Here is a 20,554-nt window from a genome sequence, read left to right on the forward strand (position 1 = left end):
CCCAAAGAATCCTATCAAAAGTGTTCCTGCTTTCAGTGAGAGCTTGTTATGGTTTTATGATTTTGGTTGTATTATTGATATTCCACATCATAACATCATGTGGTGTCTTGGGAGTTAAAGAGCTAATGCTCCAGCCCCGTGGATCATTAATAGTTCTGGGTGTACCTGTCTTTAACTCCCAAGACACCACATGATGTTATGATGTGGAATATCAATAATACAACCAAAATCATAAAACCATAACAGAGTTGGAACCTGATAATCTTCCAGCCTGGAGTATCCCTGATAGCACAAATGGATTTACACTCATTTTTTAAACAAAATCTCTTATTGCTTTATTAAGATTTTGACATAACAACTCATGTTACCGGAAGTGCTGTTCAATATGTACGTAGAAATTGCGTACTGCTTTTCTGCAAAGAACATAACACAGATCAAAAATGATGGTACAGTTTAGCCTGAATCATTTTTGATGAACTAAGCAACTTTCCTCTGTAACAAGAGCAATCCCCATAAAATGTATTCGCTGTCTTTTGGTTTTTGCTTTTGTTTTTTTTAAACACAGCTTTGAAGTATTCTGTGTGTGTATGTTACATCCAAGATGGCTTTACAAAATTCTAACATCCAAAGGGACCTTAAAGATCATCAAGCTTCTATATTCCTATATTTACTTGACATAAAAGTGCATAAACATTCAAAGGGCTTCAACATTTCCCAGACACTTTTTAACACACACACACACACAGAAAAACATCTGATGCATTGTTCCTATAGGAGAAAAACGTAATTAGAAACAAATGCACAATTTTAAGGATTGTTCAACATAAAATATGCTACATGTCCTTTTCATGGAACTCAAACCAACAAGATCTGTCGACAAGTCTCTTTGGCAGTCTTAGTATCAGTGGTGGTCTCTCTGGATGCTCTAGTAAGGAAGTCCTGGGGGAAGACAGCTGACTGGAAGGCGCTGCTTGTGCTTCTTGACTGTGACTAACCACAGTTTCTGTGTTACTGCTTGCTATATCAACTAAGTCAAGACTTTGATCAGCTCTTTCTGTTGTTTGCAGAAGCTCAGCTCCAGCACTTCTAATGTCAGCATCTAAGTCCCTTCCTGTGGTAGGAATGCTGCATTTCTTCACTACTCCTCTAGTTTCCTTACTCACTCTGTAAACTTCTTCAGATCCTGTAATCCCCAGAGAAGAAGATGGAGAGTCACATTCTCTCCCATTCAACTGAGTTGTGCCTGTCCAAGTAACACTGCTATCACATTCAGTACTTTCTGGCTCCTTGCTACTATCACTATCAATTGTAATGACCACTGGAGAAGAATGGGATGAGTTACTCAAGTGATGTTTTCGATGTTTCTTCTTATGTTTCTTCTTTCTCTTTTTAGTATGTTTCATTGTGTCTGTCACTTTGCCTTCATAGACTATCTCCACACTTGGACTCCTCATCCTTTTCCTCTTTTTCTTATGTTTTGTCTCACTACTTCCTCGATTGTCTGAAAGGCTGTCTTCGTTTTTGCAGCAGTCACGGAACTTGGAGAAAGTTTTCTTGGGGTCCTTTTCTCTCTCCACATTGGTACTCTCCTTCACGGCATTCTCCAAATGTCGAGTTTTGTACTTCCTCTTTCCACCAGGCTTTTCACTTTTCAGTCTGTCTGTCCCTCCAGAAGGGGTCCTTGACCTGGTGCTTGAAAGACTCCTTGATCTGCAGCGTTCATAATAGTAGTAATGTCTTTCATGGAGTCCCCTCTGGCTACGAGAGTCTGTCCTTTCAGTAAAAGACTGTATCCTGAATTCTGGACTAGCAGATTGCCTTGAATAGTGGCCTTTAGACTGAGTCCTCCTCCTGGAGGAGGAGCCATCTCCAACTGTCTTTCGACTATAAAAAGCATAACCCCACTGGTATCTACTTTGGTAATTGTCTCTTCTATAGTAATAATCTCTCTCTCTGCTCTTTGATCTCCTTTTGCCATGGCCTTTGCTTCGTGATCGTGATCTGCTTACCTCCCTGGACGCAGTGCTCTCACAACTAAGGGAGCCCCTCTGGCTCTTCAGAGAGAGGCTCGTCTCACAAGTTCTTGACCTTCTCCTGCTTCTTTTGCTCCTATGTTCACTAGCATCTCTGCTTCTAGATCGTCTCTTTTTAGACTGGCGTTTGCTAGGATGCTCCCTCCTAGACCGATGGCCATGACTGTCACGACTCTTCTGTGAATAAGCCTGAGGACTCCTGGTCTTTCTCTTTCTGGACAATCTTTGACTGTAAGGAGAACAAACTGTGTCCGTTTCTGGAGACAGGCTCCTGACTGAGTCCAGTGGAGACAGATCTTTTACTGTACCTTTATTCTTAATATAAGGAGAGCAAATGGAGTCTGTCTCTGGAGAGAGACTCCTGGTTGAGTCCAGCGGAGATACATTATTTACTTTACTTTTGTTCTTTCGATAGGGAGAACAAATGGTGTCTGACTCTGGAAATGGGCTCCAGACTGAGTTGTGCGGAGAAAGACTTTTCACTTTATCTCTGTTCTTCTCGTCAACCTTTAACTCTGCCTTCTCGACTGCAGAGGATAAGGAGCTCCTACAACTACTCAAATTCTCCTTGTACAGGGGGGAGTGAGGTGACGAAGCCCTGCTCAGTTCACTGTCACTCCAGCTGCGACCCTGGACTGACCGCTCTTTCTTCACGTCTTCCCTCTTCTCCTCCCTGACGGACTCCTCAGAGTCTGAGGACAGCTCAACCAGTTCTGGTGTCCTCTCAGCTAACGGTTTAACATACCCAATGATAACACAATTGTCTGATGAAGAGTCGCTCTCGTTGGAGGCCACACTGGCCTGTAACTGAGGACGCAGTGTGGATCTTTTCCTAGCAGAGTCCTCGTCAGAACTTTCTGACATCTCCAGAGGAGAAGGTACAGTGGCATGAACCTCTTCTGAAATGGAATACGAAGGCCCTGGAGTTTCGTCATCCCAAGGGGCCTGACCAACCCCGGACACGGAAGAACTGTGTTCTGGCCCTTGAGGATCTGCCTCATCTGGAGAGATTGTAATAATTGATGAGTCTGAGTGGCTTTCTTCATCGTACAACGGCGCAGGACAGTCATAATTGGCATGCTGGTCATATGCCTCTATGTTAAAAGGACATCGTGCAAAACTGATGAATTCATGTACAAAGTGTTCAGTACGATTCAACAAAAAAGGCTTTAAATCGTCAGCAAAAGCCTGGCTTTCCAGATCGTACCTGGTCACATTACTCATGATGATATGTTGGACAATATTAACCAAAGAACCGTGGGCACCAAACAAAACCGTCAGCTCTCGCTTCAGCCAGGGAACCAACCTGTGTAGGCAAGCAGGGTTGCGGCGGAAAAACTCTGCAGAAATGTCTCGATAGCGGCCACCATCCTGAACGCTGCGAACACGCACACCAGTGCGGTACAGGGCTCTGCGGAAGTTGATCATCTCCTCCTCCTGGATCTGCCGCACATATCTGCCCTCTGCGCTAGCCTGCCTCCGCGAGGCCAGCCTCCTTATCATCTGCTGAATCTCTCCATCTCTCTGCCGCACAGGTTGGCTTGACAACCCTTCAAACAAAATCCCGTTATCTGGAGGGGACAGCGTCCTTCGAGAAGAGGAGCTGGCTCGATGGTAAGAGGAAGTGCGGCGTTCCCTCGTTAAGGTGGTACGGTAACGAAATCTCCGGCCATCGGGACTGGCAAAAGACCCATTTTCTGAAGGTTTGAGTATGTATTCCTTAAAATCATCTTCAGCACGAACTGTATGGAAAATAGAAAAGAAAGGCTGTTTGCAGAGAGGGCACTCTGCTTTGTTTTTTGACCATTCCTGGACACAACGGAAGCAGAATCTGTGCAAGCAACGATCTAGGTAGGCAACGTTGTCAAATTTGTCCAAGCAAATAGGGCATTTAGAGTCAGGAGAGGCATCTGTTGGCATGGTCTGCTGCAGCTTGCTGTTGCTAGCTTTGGGCAAAAAGCTGCTGTCTTCTGAATACCCCTTGGCTGCAGAAGTTGCACTCTACAAAGGAAAGAGACAAAGAGGTCACTACTCGTCCTGAGAGAAAGAAGCATTGCGATCTGGGCACAGAAACGTGCCAACAGTCACCGTTAAGGTTGAAACTGCCAGCATCAGTTCTGAGACAACACCAAACAGAGAAGCAGCACTGCTTTGCTTGCTTCTCTTCATTTTAAAATCAGGCTTCCCAGCGCTGCGAGATTTAAGTGGAGCCTGAATACCGCTGGCTTTCAAAAGAAAGGCGCACTCAGACATGAAAGATGGGAGAATTTACTTTTATTCTTAGGGAAAAGAAAGAAAATAGGTTCTGTCTGTATCTAGCTGCTCCAAGAGTGCCTGAGTGCACTGCATGGCGCTTGCCGGACCAGAAGACTCTGATGACATCACAGACAGAGGCCAGCCCCGCAGGCCCACAGCCCCTTTGTTCCGTCAGGCCGGCGGCGGTTCTACGCAATAAAGCCGCCTATTCTAAAGCTACGCAGAGGACCAGCGCAGCCCTCGAACGCTGCGAACCGCTGCAGACAAGGGCCCACGGCAGCCCCATTCCCGCAGGCTGCGACCACCACCGGCAGCCACTGGGCACGGATCCGCCCCGCCACAGTCCCGCCCCGGTCCTCTCGTACGCTCACCTCCGCCGAGCCCTCGCTGCGAGCCCGAACCCGGCCCGGCGGCGCCTTCAGGCCGTACCGATTCCGGCTGCAAACAACGCTGGGCCCGTCCCGCCGCTCCTCCCCCGCGGGATGGCGGCGGCGGCGGGCGGCCTTCGCCACACCTCGCGACGGCTCCGACATCGTCGGCGGAAGAGGCGTTGCCACGGGAACGATCGCCCCCGCCGCCAACAGGGCAGCCCCGGGCCGATGTCGGCGGCAGTCGTCGTCGACTTTTATACGTCACTTCCTCTGCGCAGGGCGGCGCCATGATGTTGTACGGAAGATGTATTGCTGCGGGAACGAGCATGGCGTTTGATACTGTCTGCCCTGACATCCTTATAGCAGAGCTGAGGAAGTGTGGGATAGACGAGTACACAGTGAAGTGGGTTGCCCTGCTGAGTCCTCGTCGATGATCTCTTCAGGTCCCTTCCAACCCATACGGTTCTGTGAGCCCCCCCGCCCCCCCCGGAGCCACCAGAAGTAGGCGGGAGTTTTACGTCACTTGCGCTCCGCCTGACGGCGGCTTGTGGCTGTACGGAAGCGGTCACCTGGCCGCCATGGCGCCGCAGGAACGGCGGGATCCGCGTCCGCTCTGCCGCCTGGTGCGTGGGGGCTCGGGGGGGCTGGGGGAGGCGGCTTGAGGCTGGTGCTAACTATCGACCCCGTAGGTGCTGGCCGCTGTGGTGCTGCTTTCCTGGGGCTACGTCCTGTACGGTGCGCGGGAGGCGGCGCGGCGGCAGCTGCAGAGCGAGCTGGCCGCGCCTCGGCTGCCCTAGGGACCGAAGGGACGGCGGCGTGGCTTCCGAGGGAGCCGTCGGAGGACGGCAGGAGATGCTTGTCCAACTGGGCGAATAAAGGCTAAGCTGCTTTTAAGATGAAGGAAAAAAATGACAAATGTGAAAAATGAGCGCTCTTTACTGACTTGTTACATCCTGCGTCGGGGAGAGGCAAGCAGAGAGAGAGGCTGCAGTCTGCAGGCTGCCTTCCACAACATCTGTCTGTAGAATCGTGGAATCATAAAGTTGATTTGGCTTTTAATGGTCCCTTCCAAATCAACTTTTATCATTCCACGATTCCCCTGAGGTTAACAGGAGCATTTACAGCTCCCTTAGGATGTTAGAGCCCAGTCCAGCCGAGCCTTGAGTGTCTCCAGGGACAGGGCATCCAGCATCTTTCTCGGCAACCTGTGTCAGTACCTCACTCTTCCTTATATCTAGTCTAAATCTCTCCTCTTTAGTTTTAAACCATCTTTTGTGTGTCCTGTCACAGCAGGCACTGCTTAAAAGTTTGTCACCTTCTATACCACCTTTAGATTCTGACAGGCCACTCAGGTTTCCTTGATGCTTTCTCCAGGCTGAACAGCCCTAGCTCTCTCAGCCTGTCCTCATAAGAGAGGTGTTCTGTCCCTTGGATCACTTTTGTGGCCCTCCTGTGATTGGACTCCAGCAGGTCCACATCTCTCCTGTACTGAGGACTCCACATCTGGAAGCAGCACTCCAGGTGAGGTATGACCAGTGCAGAGTAGAGGGGCAGGACCACCTCCCTCGACCTGCTAATCATGCTTCTTTTGATGCAGCCCAGGACATGGTTGGCTTTCTGGGCTGCAAGAGCACACTGCTGGCTCATGTCCAACTTGCCATCCACCAGTTCCCCCACAGTGGCTTTTTGGCAGAGTTCATGGTCATTGGTTTCATGCTCACCAGCTTGGTGTCATCCCAAACACACATACGTGTCTGCTGTCATCCTGCAGATACATCCTGCTCCTCCCCACACACCCACACAGGCCTCTACCCACCTGTATCCTTGTATCACCAGTCAGCCAAGCTGAAAGTTTGCTATCAAATTACATTCCTCCTCACATGTGTTTCCTCATGGGGCTTTGTGGCAATGATAACACTAAAGCTTGCCAGTACCAGATATATATGCTGTGACCAGCAGTCCCGGTGCTGGTGCTTGCTCTTGCTTTACTCATACTGGTTATGCCAATTATTGCACTTGGGATGCACACGCTAGTCATCCTAGGAGCAAAGGCTGAAATCATTAACTACATCCATTACTGCCACCAAGGCACTTACCTGCTTCTGTTGATGGCACATCAGGAGGGACTCCGATGCAGATGGTTCTCATTTGGTCTCCTTCCTAAATACACTGTGCATGGCATTTCTTAGGTAAGCTGGGAACTACCCGGAGTCCTGCAACACTAGAGTCGCCAAATAGGTAGCTGGAAGGTGCTCTCAGCTCTTGTGTCTGTCCCTCAGCCTGAGAGCTGTCCATTCCTACTGGCTGATGCTTGCACATGAAGTGACCTGGTTCAGACAGAAGAGAATTCATGTCCTTTCCCTTTCATGGGGGTAATTATTAAGAACTGAACAGAAGCAGTTCTGTAAGTTAAAGGCACCATGAGGGATGAAGGGTGTTTTTCTATATAGCTGGGAAGAGTGGAAGCCTGATGATTTCTCTCCTAGACCCTGTGCTGTCCTTTACCTCACCAGACCTGCGAACCTCTTCACGCTTTGCTGCCCAAACTATTGGATCCTCCATTGGCAGCAGAGCAAGAGGTGTGACACCATACCTGGCCTTCAGGCCCATGGGGAGGTGAGTGCTGCTCTGGCAGAAGGGCATCTGGATGGGACCTGGAGGCAGTGAGCTGAGGAGGGCTCCTTTTCAGGCACTGCAGTGACAAGGAGATCAATCGCTTAGGATTTGTGGTGATTTTTTTGTTTTTGTTTTTGTGTGTGTGTGTGTGGTGGTTTTTTTTTATTTGTTTGTTTTAACAGATCCCCACAGATGCATGAGAACTGTCACAAGCTCAACAGTGCTATAGCAAAGGTTTATGTGCAGACAGGCTGAGTAGCTGAGCATCCACCACCCAGAGCTGTTACACCAGTGAGCAGCCACCAGATGGAGAAGCACTCCACGGCTTCTGAGTCCAGGCAGTTCCTCTGCCCACAGCAAGTGACAGACCTGTGCGGAAGGGAAGCATCTCCAACAGCCTCCAAAGAGCTGTAGCTGCTCCCTGTCCCTGATCTGTTGAAGTATGTGCCCACAGCTGCTCATATCAAAGATACAAGATGCCCAGGAATTTCCTGCAGCTAAGTCTTCGCCCTGGCACAGCAAGGAGGCAGAAAGGTTACCCACAATTACTGCACTGTCCTAACTAAAAAAGCAATATCATTCTTCAGGTTCAAAACTGAGTCTTGAGACCTTCTGTGCCTTGTCTTGTCTTCCCTTTTCTCTGTCCTGTGCAGCAGCATACCTGAGTTGCTGATGAGACTGTGGAAATCCTCAGTGCTCTGTCCAAATGTGAACTGAAGCCATGCCAGTGTGACTACAGCAACACAAAGCAGCTCTCCCAGGTAGCAAAGGAGTGGGATGAAGGTCTCTGCAGCAGTGGGGAAATGCCTCTTTCAAGAGTAGTGGGGAGGGCACAGCTTGCAGCTTCCATCAGTTGACCTTTTTGCTGGCCTCTGCTGCTTGTCTAGTAACAGCAGCTTTGTCAGAAAAGGAAGAAATAATATTGAATGCACTCCAAAATGTTGAAACCACTCTCTCAACAGGACAAAGCTCTCTGTTGTGCCACTCACAAATCATAAACCTTGCAGCAGAGAGCACCAGGTTAAGACAGAAATCCCAGAAACCTGTGGTTTAGATTCAGCTCAGCTTGTCAGAATGGAAAAAAATCTTCACTCTGAATCTTCTTCCCAGAAGTTATGTATGCATGGTCATGAGGCCAAAGCCATAAGGATCATTGTCCAGGATTAGGTTCCTGGTAAGTGATTTATGTGCAGAATAAATAGAACCTTTAGTAAATACCTAGTCTCCTGAGGTAGCACAGTATAATCTCACTGTATCATTAGTAGCAGTGTTAAAAAACAGTTCCTGTGCAGTTTTGATGACAGTTATACCATTTCCTTATAAGCTGAGATCCACCCTCCAAAGGAGCATGCAAACCCCTTAAGTTTGCATCCGAGTTGTCATAGGAAGGGCCCAGACCCACGCTTAGCATCCAGCTGGGAGCATTTAGCTCTCCTTACCCACAAAGATGCAGTGAAGAGCAGAAAACATTTCTGGTCCTAAGTGGTACACCAAGCAAATACTATGTTTAGGCAGTATTAACCATCTGGATGCTGTCACCTGAGAAAGCTGTCCCTTACACCTGCCATCCCTAAAGGAACATACTCATAATGATGTGAAATCCCCTTCAGATCTCTTATTTTTTCAAATAAAGTGTTGCCTCTTTGTGACCTTAAAGCTTGTTTGTTAGTCATGAAGTGTTTTGTTTGTTTGCTTAGGATTCAGGAGGTTGTTTGGGAAGATTGTGATTTTGATGCTTTTGATTAACATCGCTAAGAGGCACTTTAAGTTAATGAAATGATTAATTGATTCATCCAGGAATGTAGTCACACTAACAGCTGCTTCTGCAGATACAAAGGATTCCCTTTCAAATACATCCATGCCTCACGTCAGTACCCATGGATACATGTTAATTACAAGACTGATAAGAGTATGTAAGCATAGCTAATGCTGTAGCTGAGTTATTTAATGAAGACTATTGGTAAAAAAAAAAAGGAAATAAAATAATCAGCCAAGCAGGAAATGGTGGGCTGAGTTCTACCTTAAATCACCCTAATCTACCAGTGATAAACAACTCCCAAATTATAACAGCAAGGGAGCAGGAACATAATTGCTTAATTCCTGCATTACAGACTGTTTGAAATTGGAGGAATTACACAAGTTCAAACCACAATTCAAAGCGCCCTTTGTATGCTTAATAATTACATTCATTTATTGTCCTGTTTTATTGTCCAAGATTACCTGAATCCTAAAAGCAGTATAAATACAGATTTTGGTAAATAAACACACGCTTACAGCTTGGTAGAAGGATGCCTACCTGTAAAATGCACACAGTCCTAAAGACAGTACTACAAGTTCTGTGGTGAAAGAGAAACAAAGGATGTATAGCACAGATGCAGAAAAAAAAAATGGTAAGAGAGAGGCACAGCACAGTGAGAGACATCAGAAACCAAGAGGGTGGTGCTGGGGACATTACCAAAGCATCCTGATTAAAAACACAACATACATAGCACTGGCTTGTCTGAGTGGTGATGCTGCCAAAAATCACATAAAAATCTGGGCAGAAGAGCTCCAGTTCTTCATTTCAAATGCAAGCAGGGGGGTTTCTTACTGCATTGCTACTACAGGTTTCCTCCCCTGTTCACTGCAATCATCTGCCATCACTCATCCCATGCTGTGTCCGTTTAATATATCATGGTGGAAAGCAACACATAGATCTGAAGAGATACTAATGTTACACTGCCCTGGCCACTGCCAGGGGCTTGATAAAGCTACAAAGCACACGAATGTGATCAGTTAAAGTGAAGCAAAAGCATTCAAAAGAATCTGCAGAAGCTAGACGGCAGTGTTGGCACATGCTCCAAAGCACAGGCAAGCTGCTGCATGTACTTTGCACAGGGGATTGAAAATAGAGTTTTCTGCATACAAGCATTGGGCTTGGACCTCCTGTTTTGTCATCTGAAGTAAAAATGGCTTTGCATCTATGAAACCTCAGCCTGAAGACCAACGAGCAAAAAGTTTCATGCAGATTTCCCCAAGCAGAAAGAATACATCATTTACTTCAGAGGACTTCCCCCCTCTCCCCCCCAACACACGGACCTAATTCACATTTATGTATGTCTATAGACTGATTTAACAATGACACACCACCGAATGATCATGTCACTAAAATGAATGTGTGTTATTAGTTAGTATTTGCATTCAATAAAAAGAGAAGCGGAAGGCTCTGACACAGACATTGGAAGAAATCAGTGGTTAAAAAGATAAAGACCTTCAAAGACCATATGTTGCCCAAAGCAAGCTTTAATGAATTTTATTGTGGTTCAGTGAATCTGGTTTGCTTTTAATGGTTCATTTGACAAGCTGTTGCTGCAGCAATTTCTAATAATAACGTCGCAATAATCTTTTAATCAAGTACATATTTGTGACCATACAGGACTGCTCTGAAGGCAATTTCTGAACTCGGTAAGGTGGCAGAACATATGCAGTGAGCTGCTCAAGCTTCCTCATCTGTGACACACATCACATGGAAGAACAAGAGGACAGCATCCATGCTGAAGTGCAGCAGAAGGTATTCTCTTCTACTCAGATGAGGATTATTTCAAAACAATAACAGCAGCTGGGAGCAGAATCTTGCCAGGAGATAGGGACAGTGTTTACTTTGTTCTTTACCGTGTCTTCAGCCTTAATATCTTTGGCTGTTTAGTATTTACAGACAATATGGCAATACATTTTTACACAACATACTCATTTTTTTTGGTTGAGATTTTTTTCCTAGTCCTGTTTTCCAAATGGTGTTTTGACTACATACTAAAGTAACCAAAAATCACTAGAATATTTAAGAAATGATGAACTGCAGTTAAGACTAAATATATAATGGTTTTCATTATAACGTGCAAGCTCAATGCCAGCAGCAGAACTCAAATGCAGGCAAAAAAAAAAAAAAGTATATATATATATATATCCCATTCTATTTGAATACTTGGCTAGCTTGGTGATTTGATAACCATACTTATCTTTTTGCAACAGCTGCAGTCGTCCAGCTGTACCTCCACATTTCTAGAGGCACATGATAACATACACTCTGTATTTGTACTATCATTTTGCAGCTGTAACTGTGACTGGACAACACATTTTGTAGCAGGAGGGCATGCCTAAGACTAGGAGTGAAATCTGTAGCACAAGAAAAGGGGGAGGAATGGGAAGAGAGGCTTCCCCTAGTAGATAAAAGCCCACACCTATACAAATGGCCCACAGGCCCTTAAGTGGGGCAAATAATCCTATCAATGTCAATGAGGTCAAACCAACAAACTCCACGTTGGTAAATGCTGAGCTCTTTTCCAGCTAGTGGAGCTGCTTGGGTATGTCATGGGCACAGAAATACACCAAGCAACACGAATATTTCTGCCTGGGTTTCCGTTTTTATGCTATTGGTGGCACTGTCAGGAGTGATGTGCCAACTGGAAAGGCAGTCCATTCAACTCATATGCTTTGCTGTAGGCCACACAGGGCTGCAGCCTGCAGATTTCATTCACTGTGACTGAGTGTTCCTTCCACCTTGGTAAAGAACCAAGAGATGTAGTGTCCAGTGATGCAGGTGCCAGTTCTGCCCAAACCAAACCAAACCAAACCAAACCAAACCAAACCAAACCAAACCAAACCAAACCAAACCAAACCAAACCAAACCAAACCAACCATACCAAACCAGAAAGGAATATACTTTCCCCAGCACAATGGGCTGTACCACTCACCTGATGAATCTGCCTCTTTCTTTGCAGAGATTCTTTCTTTTTGAATTAATTCTTCCTCCCAGTGGGGGAAAAAATGAAAAGACAACTACACAGGAAATTTTGAGCTTCAAGAAAAAGAGGTTTACAACACACATTAGCACATTGTCGAGAATTCAGAAAAAAAAAAAAAGCTGTTGCTTTTCCAGCTAAAACGAGCACATTAATACATATTAGCACAAAGTCTATGTACAAATATGTAGCTTCATATGCTTCATAAAGCAGATGCATCTTAGATAACTGACTCTTCTTTTGAATAGACTGTAAGAAGAATAAATCAGAAAACTTGAATTTCTTTGCATGGATCTCAGCAGACTTGGGTGAAGACCCGACTGTGTTGTCTGCTCAAGAGCCACCCACAGTTATTCTATGAACAAGTGAGTTGAGTGTTCTGTCATTTTCTTCCTCTGGGTAAATGAAATCAGGAAAACTTTAAGCAACAGGAAGAAAGGTACACAACTACCTCTCAAAACTACTTCAGTCACAGTGCATTCTTGTCACTGGGTAACATAACTCTCACAGTTGATGATAAATACCAATCAGTTCTTTGTGGGAAAAGAGTACCACTGCTTATTTGAAGAATGCACACTTCAAGTTGAGAAGCAATTTCTGAAATGGCTTAGTAGGATTCCTCTATCGCTGCTTAATAGGCATATGTTCTCTGAATGCTGCGGTTGAGTTAAATGTTAGCTCACTTAATGCTGTTTTTTGCTGTTGAAGGTGAATAATGAAACTGTAAATGATGTTCAGAAATCTTTCTAAAACTTCAATGCTAAATTAAATAGACAATGCCATGCACTAAGTAAAAGCGAGCTACAATTAATTTTAGGGGAAAGCAAGCTATGCCTGCAGCCTGCTGATAATTTACATTTCCACAGTTGCATTTTTCACTGAAATAAATGCTTCTTTCCCTCCTACAGGCGTGAGAAAAGCCAAAATGAAGAAACAATAAGACTGATGATATGCATATGAATGTAGTGAGTTGCCAGCATTAAATCAGGCATGTCTCCATTTCTCTGACAGGGGACAAAGTATCTCAGCAGAGACTTTTGGAACCACCTGCACTCCAGAAAATGAGGCCACCTCCAGCAGATGAAGTTTGTCTCCATTTGCTGACATGAACAGGTCAGCACACAAGAAGTTTCCCCTTTGACAAGAACTTAAAAAAAAAATGTTCCTTGCTTTGCTGCATGTGTAAGTTTAAGTGCATGTTGACACCAATTGAAATCAAAAATTCAAGCTGAAGTTGTGCTTTTGGTAGGTAAAGTAAATTAATTAAAGGAGTGAGAGAAGAGGATTTGCTCCCCAAGAAATTCCTAATGAATATATCACCCCAAATTGCTCTCCAGCTATGGTGTGAGATGCTGCAGAGACCAGCTCTGACTGCTGGGTGCTACAGCAGGCCCAGTGTGAAGAAGACTTCATCATCTGCCTCTGAGTCAGAGTTTTCATTGAGCAGCCAAGACTAGGCTCACATGTGATTTGCATATCCTAGAAATGGAGGCTTTCATGGGGAGCCAGGACTCAGCTGTTTAAAGAACAAAGCTAGCACCAGTTCAACCATGAATAACTACCCATCTCAGATTATATTCAATAATTATATAATTTATATACTAATATAGATTATATAATATATAGTATATAATGTGTATAGTTTATATTAATAATTAATAATATATAGTTTTATATTAATTATATTCTATAATTATTTTCTACCCATCTCACTGTATTCCTTGTGTCTGACTGATGCCAAAGGCAACCAGGTTCAAAGTCTTGCAAGAAATTTGAACACATACACAGGACTCTAGAGATGGTGTAGTAAGAGAGGGCATTTAGCCAAAAGAGTTCTGTGAACTGACCAGCTCTTTCAGTTCCACCTGGATAATGACTGGAAAACACTGGCATCTCTAGCATTAGTGGAAAGAGATTTATCCATTTCAAGGGAGTCTGGATTACCTTTCAGTGTGGGACTTTTTTAGTCTCATGTGGGAAAAGTATCTGCCTAGTGTGAATTAGTGAACTAGTATAGTTCTGCAGTCGATTGCATGCTGGAAAGTAAAAGTCTCCCTCAGGTTGGTCACAGATTCACACTGCAATATTACTGCTTTTAATTATTGCAGTGATGAATTAGTGAGCTATATGAGATCATGGATGAAACTGATCTACCTCTGTGCTCCTCAGCTATCAAAGAACCTTCAGTGCTGACAGAAAGGAAAATACTTACTCATTTTATAGCTGGTAATCTCAGGCAGATCGAGGATTAGCTCTGCAGGAGTCATCTAAAGAAACAGAAATCACGTGGTGTGGTCTCCATGCCTTCCAGTGTCTTGGCATGCTTTCACGTGGAAATCCATTTCAGAAGAATCCAGTGAAGTCCAGCAGAAGGCATCTGGCTTTAACAGGATCACAATAATCTCCTGCCACAGCCTGCTGCATGTTGTAAAGCCATAGAGAATTTGTACCACAAGGTCGATAGGGACATTTTCAGGTATTCCAAGAGGAAATAAAAATTAAATTACTTCACCCCAATCACAGTATGCGTGCCAAATAAAGTCTGCTCTCGCTCTGATAGTGGGACTGGTTCTCTGATTCTCACTGTGTGCACAGCTCAGAGCCTGTACCACACACTGAGATGCTGACCCAGTGTTTGTATTGTAATACAGAGACATAGCTTTTTGGCCCCACTTCCACCCCAGTCAAGTGACCACCTTATTCTTAAGACTGAAGTGATGCTCCATGGAGGCTTTGTGAGCAGCCTGTAAAATGAAAAGTGATTCACAAGCAAGCAATAAGCAAGACTTTCAAAGGCCATCCTATCTGGGGTATAAGCAAAAATCACACATAGCTTGTGCTAATTAACACCACTACCTCTAGAGGTGTTTCCAGAGTTTGGACTTTCAGGACAAATATCAACTACCTTTGTATTCCCTTTCATCAGTGTCTGCTGATGCCTCGGCAGAACTGTAATTTGAGCAAAATGGTATGTCCTAGACTTCAGCATTTTGCCCCACACGTCACCTTCCCTACCCTAGCTGCTGATCCACTCCCAAATCCTTCTGTGTCCCCCAGGCACGAGGCATGCCATGTTTTGATCCTCCTGTGTGAAGACAGATCTAACAGAAGAAGGAAATATCAGGACTGCTTATCTGGGGTGAGTTCCATTTGCCACTCACCACTCACAGGGGACAGCTGGCATGCGAACTGTGTATCTCTAAATAAAACTTGTGAGGACATAGCAGAGAGGAGATGGGCAAATTCCACACGAGGTGGGTTTTTCTGTTCAGTTTTTTTCTTCACCCAGAGCAGAGCCACGCTGTGGCAAACTCTGAGTTTGTTTGTTTGCCTCTGAAAACTGGGCAGCATTTCCTAATACCTGCATGCATTAAAGAAGAAACAAGCAGGTTTGTATTTTTGCAGCAGGCAGGACTGGATCTCTGCCTAAGAAAAGATGCATGTGATTGAAAAGGCATTTTCCCAGGGGAGTTCCTGTTTCCTGGAGCTCTGTCATTGCTGATTATCCTCTCTGGATTGTCCGCTTAAGTCTTTCTAACTTTCTTATCTCCTAGAGGGATTATGTAGGTTTTTAGTACTTCAAGGAATAAAATCAGCAATATTCTGATTACAGACAAGCTCTTAAGACAACACATGTGGGTTTTTAAGAGCACAGTATTAAACCACAAATCTGGCAGTGCTCAGTTGCTGAGACACATCCTGGAACATGGGTCACAACCTGACCTGAGAAGGAAAGTGAGTTTACTCACATATAAGGACATCTCCCAGTTAGGGAGCATCATTTGTGCATCTCTCATCCCTCCTCTTGGCACTCAACCGAGGGAGCCCACAAGGTCTCAACCTGCAGGTAAAATTAGCATTTCTTAAGTTTTCTTTGGTTTCCCTTAAGCCTCAAGCACTGAACCTGAGCCACCATCTCATTTTGATGTGAGCTGCAGGCAGCTGTCAGATGGCAGCATGGCACACTAGTATGTGAACATGAATTGAGTCAGACTTGGAAAATAATGCCTAGCTTCCATAACTGCTCCATTAAGCTAGCTGAGAAAGAAAAACAATTAAGAATAAAGGAATAAAAACAGGGGAAAAGAACAAAAATTAAAGCATTTTAATAGTAGAATTATCCTCCAAATTTAGAACTTATTGTTCTCTAAGGAAAACTACATACATTCTGCCTCCTGGACATGAAAGGACATACAGAATCTAAGCCAGCATCATAATCAAAAAGTCAAGATGGCATGCAGTCACTTTCAAAAATAATTGAATTTTTGCAAAATCACACTCTGGACTGGAGGAGTTCTCTGGGTTACAGCTGGAAGGAAAGTCACAAACCTTCTAGCACAATTGTATCTGCAGCTTTTTACCTCTGGAAACGAAGTAATACTCCCTGGCACAGGTTCCCTAATGCTAGTCCTTCAAGCTCTCCAAGACCCTTCAACCAACAAGCTGCTCATCCTCTCGCCACACCTTGTGCTACTGCAGGCATGCACACACACCATCTGAACTTCCACATCCACAGCCTGTTCTTGTTCAGTACCTGCCCCTTGGCTGGCTGACAGCAAAGCAGCAAGAGAAGCTGGAAAGGTCAAGCAGAAACCACCGAGCAGAGAGATGCACCAAGTAAAGCAAGCACTGAGCTCGCCAGTCCCGGAAACTCTGGGTCAAACAGGTCAGAAACAGAGGCTGTTATGTCAAAGCTGCCCCACCAAACAATATTGCCTTGTGGTCATGATGTGGTGTGCTTTTGGTGCTGCTCTGCTCAAGGCAGAAATCAGAATACAGGAGTTGTACAGAGCAGGCACAAGTTACATTGGCTGCAATAGTCATAAAAGCAGAAAGGTGAGGAGAAAAAAAAAAGCCAAGTACAACCACCCTGAGAAGGCAAAGGCATTAAATTACATGTTTTTGAAGACAGACAGTGACAGCAGGACTCCTATCCAAAGGGGCTCTGCCATTTTCCGTAGCAATAGCCCATTAAGCTCCTGCTCCCTGCAGGTAAAGGCAGTATGAACTTTAAATCCATCCCATGGACTACGGGGCCAGGTCTCACCTCCGTGGTTACAAATGCAGGGAGATGCTTCCTCGCAGGGTTCTTCTCCAGTGCCCAGCTGTGTGTGCATCTGCTGGGGGAGCTCAGATGCTGGTGATGAAAGGACTTCTTTCTTTAACACACCCAGACAGCTCTGACCTCGTTTTTTATTTCTTTCATTAAGGGAACTATGCTTTTGACATTTAAGCAGCCAGTATCGAATGGTCCAATTTTGGGAGTCAGTGTGCACAAGTTCTCAGAGTCAGGTGGATGCTGAAATGCATGAGCTGCATCGATTACATACTTGCAGGTTATATAAGCAATTTTTACCGGCCAACATGTTAAACATTCAAATCTGTTCTTACGCCTTTTGTTCCTCCACTTCAGAGTTTAAACACCCAAGTGGAAAACTGACACAAAACATTTGTCTTTCAGTCATATCAGTAAAATTCACATACTTTGAGTTTCAGACATTCAGGAAGGCCTTTCACAATGAAAACTGGGGTCTTAGGAAAGTTCCAAAGCTTGACATTTACTTCATTCCAAATTTTAAATCTAGAATTTCTGAATCCAGTTGGATCCCTCAGAGTTAAACCTTTTTTGTTTGCCTTTCAAGACAGGCAAACTAACTTCTGGCATTGTCAGTGATGCAGTTTACAAATACCTTCAAAGCCCTCTGGAAGTTCCACCCTTTGGTGGCTGCAATGGTCTCGTGATTAGATTCATTGCCAGCACAAGGGCTGTGAAGGTTTAAAATCAGCCTGCAAGACAAAACATACAACCACCACCACCACCTCAACTTCATGTGCTAAAGTACTGCATAAAAGCATATCACTATCATTAAGTATAAAAGCAAGCACAAGGAATAAATCCAGTAAATATTTCCTTATCCAGCCATTAAATAAGGAAAAGATTACCTAGACTGAGAGTGATGAAAATGGAGGACTTCTTATGATTCAGACTATTATTAGAGCCTTACCTAAACAGACCTGCATGAGCAGGATAAACTCAAAGTGCACCGGGAGGGGAGCACATGTGCACTCATGCTGCAATCAGTGAACTCATGGTGTCATGAGGCAGGTGACCTCACTCCTTGCACCACTACTGAAAGCAGGATAAAAGTAGATGGGAGTAAGAGGAGGAGAGAATTCAAAATATGTATTTTGCATATTCTGGCGTTGTCTTTTCCATACAACCCCAAGTTTCCATGTACCCTTTTTAGACATGGTGTGGTTACATTTTATTAACGGGTACAATCCGGTTGGGCACAACCTGAAGCACAAGGAATGCCTGTAGCAGTGGCCGTGAAAACCCTGTGCAGAGCTGATGGGCAAGCACGGTGCAGAGCTGAGAGCCAGGCTTCTGCAGCGTGGTCTGCAGTGGATGTCATTCAGAGAGGGTAAAAGTAGAAAATGGCACATTTTGAGTGAGGCATCAGCCTTCTTTAGTGCTGCGGGTGAATGGTAGCTTGTCAAAGTCATGTGGATCTGGGTCATGCAGGTACAACAAAAGATGGAGAATGGGATGGGCAGATGTGGAAAATCAAGGCTGCACAAAAGACATGGTGAGGTAGAGGAAAGAAGACCTAGGGAGATGCCTCGCTGCTGGACCCTGCTGACTACCCTACATAGCAGGAGCTCATCCTGCAAACAGCAATCAATGCGCCCAAAATGCTGTCCCAGAAGAAAGATTAGTCACAGTGCTTCCTCCCACCTGGCACAGGGCAAATAAACTGCTGACCCAAAGCTGGGCTCTGAGAAGGCTTGGGACCCTGCCGGGAGGCAGATGAGCCCTCACACATGCCCCCCTCCCTACAGATGGGCAGCAGCTCAGGCCAGCATCACCAGGAGGGCAGGGCATAACTAATTATTTCAGCAGCACTGCCCTCTCAACCATGCCAAACAACACATGCTATGTGAGCCACCAGCCCACAGGACCTTACTCCACTTCCCCAGTGAGCAGGGAAGCCAGCAGGACACGGAGGGCTGTGGTACAAGCACCTTGCTTCAGGCACCAAAGCCCTTCTGGCCTACTACAGCCATTTGGGCCTGCCAGAGCCATTTAGACCTGCTGCAGCCATTTGGGCAACAGCCACTGACGAGGCCTGATAGTACAAGGGAAGTGTTGCACGCTTGGCTGAGGTGTGCATGAGGCCAAGAGCAGTGCAGCAGCTGCTCACCATCCATGTGCAACCACTGTATGCTATGAAAAGGATTGATAATAATAATAATAACTCTGGCAATTTCCATAAAGAAATCTGCAGACCAAACGCACCAAGAATACAGCGTTGACATTTCCAATTATAACCCATGTGCTACTGCAAAAATTCAACCAACCAACCAACCAAAGCTAGCTTCACTTCCCAAAGTCAAGGAAATTTCAACGGGTTAATCTCATGGCAGGGTCTGGAGAATAAAAAACACACATCAAATGACACCAGCTGACCTTAGCAGAGCTGCTTGCATCAACTGATAAATGTAGTACTTTCAGCCATGTTTTTTAGTTTCGTTACAGCCTGAGACAGATATTTAAAATTAAAAATAAAAATAAAAATACGAACACATTAGTTTTTCTTTGATTGCTTGTGCTGCCCTGAAGGCAGCTGTCATATTGCAGATGCTCAGCATCTGAGCTTGTTGACAAGTGACCTAGAGCTATTGTTGAGCTGCGGCCTCTGAGCAGGCCCACATCTCTATCACTCTGCAAACTTCACACCATACTTGTGGGTTTCTTATTTAAATTAAGTCAGTTTAAGAAATACAAATTGATGAAGTTAAGCCACTATTAGAATGAAAAGTCTGCCAGTACAGAACTATGAAAAATGAACGCTGTACACCAGTGTAGCTAGAATAAGCCAGTGAAACTAATCAAGTTAAATTGATCCTGCTTTTTGTGATTACCCAGAGAAATATGCCCCAACTCAGTCCTGACTCCTTCTTTTCCACAGCAGGGTCTTTGTAGATGATGTATTTGAGGCACATGGTGCTTCAGTTACCTAGCTGGCCGTGCAAACCCACACAAACAAGGAGCCATCCGAGCTCCAAATCCTGCCTGACAGCAGCATGGCATCAGAGTCTGGCTGAAGCCACACAGGGTCCAGCACTATCTGTACAGTGCTGACCCACCAGCACTAGGGACTCGATGACTTGCTCACGAACAAATCCAACTGCAGAGTGGAATGCAGGGCACAGCCTCACTGGAGTAGGCTCTGCTGTTCAGGTAATAACAGGCCATCCTCCAGGACACAGCATCCCACATCCACGCTCAGTAAGACATTTGCTTGCCCAGTGAGAGCTGGGTGTGCCAGTCGTCATTTCAGACCTCAGATGTGCATTTACAAATCTGATCCAGTTAATGTGCACTTAAGCTTTGATCCTGTAAACATCTCCCCGGGACATATGGATTGACAAAGCTGATGACACTGCCCCAAAATTGGCTCTGCAGTGACAGTGGGCAGCTGTTACACAACTCAGC

General features: G+C 45.1%; 1 protein-coding gene across 1 annotated transcript; it reads right to left on the minus strand.

The window, feature by feature from the left end:
• Positions 1-536: 536 nt before the first annotated feature.
• Positions 537-4,822, minus strand: LOC136054161 (E3 ubiquitin-protein ligase Topors-like). The gene is made up of 2 exons (XM_065745265.1): positions 4,661-4,822; positions 537-4,034 (listed from the first exon to the last, which is right to left on the minus strand). Exons 1-2 carry the CDS (start codon positions 4,820-4,822, stop codon positions 834-836), a joined length of 3,363 nt encoding a protein of 1,120 aa, XP_065601337.1. The 3' UTR covers positions 537-833.
• Between the last annotated feature and the right edge of the window lie 15,732 nt (positions 4,823-20,554).

This window comes from Cyrtonyx montezumae, unplaced genomic scaffold, assembly GCF_038088225.1.
Source record: "Cyrtonyx montezumae isolate F1298 unplaced genomic scaffold, pur_monq_1.0 scaffold_34, whole genome shotgun sequence".
NCBI classification, from domain to species: Eukaryota; Metazoa; Chordata; class Aves; order Galliformes; family Odontophoridae; genus Cyrtonyx; species Cyrtonyx montezumae.

Bases quoted from the DNA above. Each gene is read 5' to 3' on its own strand.
- LOC136054161 (XM_065745265.1), bottom strand. From the start codon at position 4,822: ATGTCGGAGCCGTCGCGAGGTGTGGCGAAGGCCGCCCGCCGCCGCCGC. The intron at 4,035-4,660 runs GTGAGCGTACGA...TTTCCTTTGTAG, and splicing joins GCAGCGAGGGCTCGGCGGAG to AGTGCAACTTCTGCAGCCAA.